This window comes from Silurus meridionalis, chromosome 10 (assembly GCF_014805685.1).
Source record: "Silurus meridionalis isolate SWU-2019-XX chromosome 10, ASM1480568v1, whole genome shotgun sequence".
Taxonomy (NCBI): domain Eukaryota; kingdom Metazoa; phylum Chordata; class Actinopteri; order Siluriformes; family Siluridae; genus Silurus; species Silurus meridionalis.
The window spans coordinates 13807773-13812849 of record NC_060893.1 but is presented as its reverse complement, the minus strand read 5'-3'; the positions used below and the strand labels follow the sequence as shown (position 1 = coordinate 13812849).

The window sequence follows — 5077 nt, the reverse complement described above, 5'->3', positions numbered from 1 at the left end:
TGTCTATTGTGTAAGGAGTCAAACATACAGTATAGTGCAAGTGCTAGAATGTTACTTTGGGTTTCTTTTCCTGATATTTGCATACAGATTCACTATATTGCCATAAAATATAGGGTCACCTGACCTTTCCTGCTATATGTGGTTATTTTCCAAACGTTTACCACAAAGCTGGAGGCACTCAGTTGTATCGGACGTCTTTAGAAGCTCTATAATAAAGTTTTGAATTCACTTGAACTTGGAAACCCAAACCTGTTCCAGAATGGCAATGCCCCTGTGCACAAAGTGAGCTCCTTGAAGATCTGGTTTACATGCTTTGGAGAGGAAGATCTTGAGTGGCCTGCTATAGAGCTCTGATCTCATCCCTAATGAACACCTTTGGGATTAATTGGCATGCTGACTGCACCCCAGGCCTGCTTGGCTCATTGTTGCTGCATTATGAAGTTCCTCAGAGGCAACTCATCTCATTCACTCTGATGCTAGTATCATGTGTTTATCAATAATCATTACAAATTTGTGAAGGTTTGTGGCCCTGTTTTTCAATGGTCACAAAGCCCACACTTTTTCCACACTTTAGCCTTTACATCATATTGGCAATGGTGAATCCATACCTTTTGTGACTCATCTCTGTATTTCTTTGTAATTCTTTCCTTTCACGTATTACTTCTCACTTATGATGTCTTTAAACAGTGGATTGTGATCCCTTCACCACTGCCTTGTAGAGGTTGTTGATGACCGTTATGCAATTTTTCTCTCAATTGTTGTTTTCTTTGGCTGACCTACTTGATTGCACAGCAGTTTTTTTAGGACATCACAAAATGTTGCACAGGCTATACACAATGCTTTTGCATTGGATTAAAATAGAGAGCTCTCTGATGTTCCTGTTGTTTAACATTTTAAAAAACAAATGAAGCCTCCACAGGAAAAACCCTGGTCTCAATCTAATAGTAGATATCCAGAGATATTAATTGTTTGAATAATCAATCTTGGAACACCTCAGAAATGCATGACTTGGTAGTTTTTAATCACATATGGGACAAATATTTGTTCATTGACGGTATTCTGACTTCAAATGCTACTTATCACGTTTACACTGAGTTCTACTTTATACTAGATTAAGTGTGCTTTTTTATTTGACATTTTCTGTTACAGTTGGTGGCACACAATTTAAAGCTAACAAAATATATATATATATTTTAACACTAAAATGAGTGACAGTTGTTAATCTAACTCAGCAAAATAACGACAGCAAATGGTGACCCCATTCATCATTCCAACTTTAATAGAACAAATGTATGCTTACATTTACTACAGTCCTCCTTAAATTGGTTCCAACTGAAGCAGAGCTTTTCTGATTACTGCAAATGATTTATCAGATGGAATAAAATGTGCCTTACTTAATGTTAAACTTAATTTAGAACATTGCCTTACCAACATGTATAAAGATAGATTTTGAAGCCAAATCATGTCCTAAATTTAATTTTATATGGTGAATGTAATTACGACTTCAGCCTTTGAAGGATGATACAGTGCCATAGATTAAATCAGGGAATATCCATGAGTGTGTGTAGTTTTAATATCATAAGAGACAGAGGATGCGGGTGTGTGGTTAGAATGGTAAAAGTGCGCACTCTAGTGGACTGTAACAAAAATGAAGGTTTAAGCCTTAACGGAAAAATGAAGCATCTCTAATTTCTCAAAATGATTAATCACACTTATAGTCAGTGTTGTGCTAGTTACTAAAAAATAGTAACTAGTTACAGTTACTTCATTCAAAAAGTAACTTAATTACTTTGTTGATTACTTACACCAAAAAGTAATGCGTTACTGTTAAAAGTAACTTTTTAGTTACTTTTTTAAAGAACGTTCTTTAATGTTCCCATTAATGCCCTTTTATGCGTTATGGTCTATACAAACACAAAACTGACTTAAACACAAAGTCATTATTAAACACTATTTTATTTAAGTCAGACCAGCACAAACTGAATATAACACAAGGATTTCTGAAATAAATAACAAAACAAGCTGAATAATATATTCAGAATCAAAAACTAAAGTGGCTTCTGCTGTTGTGTTGAGCGCCTAAAAATGTTCCTTTCACAGCTTAAGTATGAAAACTATCAATAATGTAGAACAGAACATCTGGTTAGCGTCTAGCTTCTAGCATGGAGCTCCTGGAGGTACACAGTAAACACGAGACAACGTTCCTCCGGAACCCTGGTGCTACACTAAACAACAACAAACAATCGCAGTAGATACGACCTTCGAACCAGAAAGACACAGCTTACATTTGACTAAAAGGTTTTTGTCTTTATACTTAACTAAAGTGAAATAATGAGCATATTTCCACTTTGAGAAACTCGTCTTGCTCTCGCCTCGACTCGCCATTACTGCTGCACAGACCTGAAACACGCCCACGGTGCGTCTTCCTCCATGTTTACAGTGGTTTATCCTCCAATCCATAATTTTCTTATTGATTCTTATTGATTCACTCAATATATGCTAGAAAATAAACTATAAGGACAAGATTTAACACCAAAAATTATCCTCATGTTAAAAATTACATGCATATTAAGAAATAGTCACCGCACAACACAAGTCAATAATAGAAGAGAAAATCTAATTCAGCTCTATTAAAGTGACATTTATTAAAAAAAACAAAAAACAAAAAAAAAACACCTAAAGCACAATTTACAAAATATGCATCTTTCTGTATCACAACTGTACAAAGGTTGTTAAAATACACTCCAGGTATACATAAGTATTTTAAGAACTTTCTCCATTGGCACACCACAAACAGAAGAGAAAGATACGATATGAGTGAGATGGGGGAGGGGGGGGACAACAAAATGACTTAATTTGAATACAACATGAAATCAAGTTAATATACCTTCATGGGGCAGAGGTAACAGAACAGCTTTAAAAAGCTTTTACCTGGATTAACATTGCATAATAAACATTATCCTGATTTTGCTTATTTACTTTGTGTTTGCGCCTCCTCAAAGATGCAGCATTAACAATACATCAGGCCATTTAATTTATGAAAAAGATGAAATAAATGAAAATGCACTGATTAAGGATCTGTGATACAAGGGACAAATAAAAATTAATACAAAAAGGCAACTTTGTTTTTAACAGCTCTCTCAATCAAAATTGCTATTGTCAGCATTTGCCTTTGTTTGCAACAAAAGGCAGATGTTTAGAAATATTCGATTCGTTCATAGCTCTGCTCACAATGCTACAGCCACGTAGCAGATACGAGAAGGAAGCAGTGAGAGTTGTCAGTTGTGTCTCCCTGCAAAACCATGTATACGACTATCTGAGACACGAATCATTTGTTGGCCTTGTTTTTTCTGATCAGTAGATAGATTATATTCAGCATTATTAAATTATCATAGTGGTTGGTTACATCGTCATAAAAATGCATTTGGCTGAGTACAACAAGAGAAATCATGTACTGCTGAACATATTATACTTAAAAATCATCCTCTGGATGTTCAAACATCACAAGTTCTTACAATAACCACAAACCATAATATGAAAACTGGGAAAGCCACCATCTACACATTTTTGCTTCTAGTCTGTAATTCCAGCTACTATCATTAATCTCTAAGCTAATTCAATCATGACAATCATTCAATTAAACAGAACACTGTAAAAGGAGGGAAAAACCACTCAAATGGGTAAGAATCTCTTAGCCGGAAAACAGGGTCCGTTTTAAAGCAGTATTTTAACATTTCCTAGTCTTTCTCAGGAAATTACACAAAAAACAGCATGCAAATGAAAATACTGATCAGGGTTAGGAGCTTACCATCCACACACACACGATCAAAGACTTACAATGGATGCTCACATGCAGGTTAATATAAATCTGACATCTCAGACAGGTAAACCATCTGTTATACAGTGGTGGAGATATCAAAATATTACCCCCAAATAGTGTTGGCCCTACATAACGATACTATATAAGGATATATACTGCTCATTACATCATATAACCAAATTGTATTTAAGAATTATGGGGTCAATTCTGTACAATATTATAAGAATAAAATTGAATATGGAACAGGAACTTACTCATATGCAAAGTTCACTGTGCTATTAGTAATATGTGTGGCAAACTGAAATATTCAACTGGATGTCCTTTTATTTATACTGCACAAAACACTCCACAGATCTAGTCTTAACTTTAATTATTAAAAAAAGTAATCCTTATTATTCTGAAGCACAGCATGCTAGTTACCGCTATTCTCTGTCCATCTGCTAAATGACAAGCTCTAGGTGAATATTGGGGAAAATACCCAAAGAATAATAAACCGAATGGCAATACGATTTGTTGGCTATAACTCCACATTGTAATGTAATTCAGGACCAACACATTGGGGCTTCTGGCACTAGACAAGGAAGAGCTTAATTGTTTGTAAGGTAGCAAATGAAGGAAAATAGGGATCCATTCTGTACTCTGAAAAGGCTAATAATTTAGTGTAATGTACAAAATGCAGTTCTTTAACATTTCAGCTGTTCAAAGTCGATACTGAAACGGAGGCATTATTCACATTAGTATACACTTTGTCTTGGACTTCTTCTTTTTCTTCTTGCCCTCCTTGCTCATCTTCTCCTTGTGCTTTCGGATTTCCCGGACTAAAGTATAAAAGGCATCATCAACCCCCTTTAAAAAAAAAAAAAAAGTAATAAATGTAAATACATATTTACGAAATAATAGTTATGACAAAACACAATAATGTATTGTACAATAATGAACCAAGTGACTGAAAGAAGAAAAATCAACAATGCAGGAGCCATGCCTTTCAGCTCCACATAGAAGTTGCCCATGTAGACAGGATGTCTAACAGAAATCCTTAAATTAAACACTAATATAGAGAAACCTTGCTCCCCAGCACACCACAACTGATTGGTTAAAGAGAAAAGTGACCCGTTAGACAGAGACCAGAGAAGCTCAAAGCAGGCCAAGAAAAGGCCAGAGCTCAGCCCAAACTTACCCCTCTCACATCACAACACATTTTTTAAGCTTGATGCAGCTTGGCGTCTTTTCTTCTTTGCTGAGTTTTTTCAGGCGGTA

At 35.4% G+C, this 5077-nt stretch overlaps 1 protein-coding gene across 4 annotated transcripts in view; it reads right to left on the bottom strand.

Annotated features, from left to right (window-relative positions):
- Positions 1-2620: 2620 nt before the first annotated feature.
- kras (v-Ki-ras2 Kirsten rat sarcoma viral oncogene homolog) overlaps positions 2621-5077 on the bottom strand; it is a 10784-nt gene continuing 8327 nt past the window's right edge. For 3 of the 4 annotated variants that reach the window (XM_046859502.1, XM_046859505.1, XM_046859501.1), the window contains exons 5-6: positions 4998-5077; positions 2621-4666 (exon numbers count right to left, since the gene is read on the bottom strand). The exon at positions 4998-5077 is cut by the window's right edge and continues 45 nt beyond it. In XM_046859502.1, the coding sequence (XP_046715458.1) occupies positions 5003-5077 (75 nt within the window). In that variant the 3' untranslated portion in view covers positions 2621-4666; positions 4998-5002. The remainder of the gene's footprint in view (positions 4667-4997) is intronic. The other variant, XM_046859506.1, reaches the window with a different exon arrangement.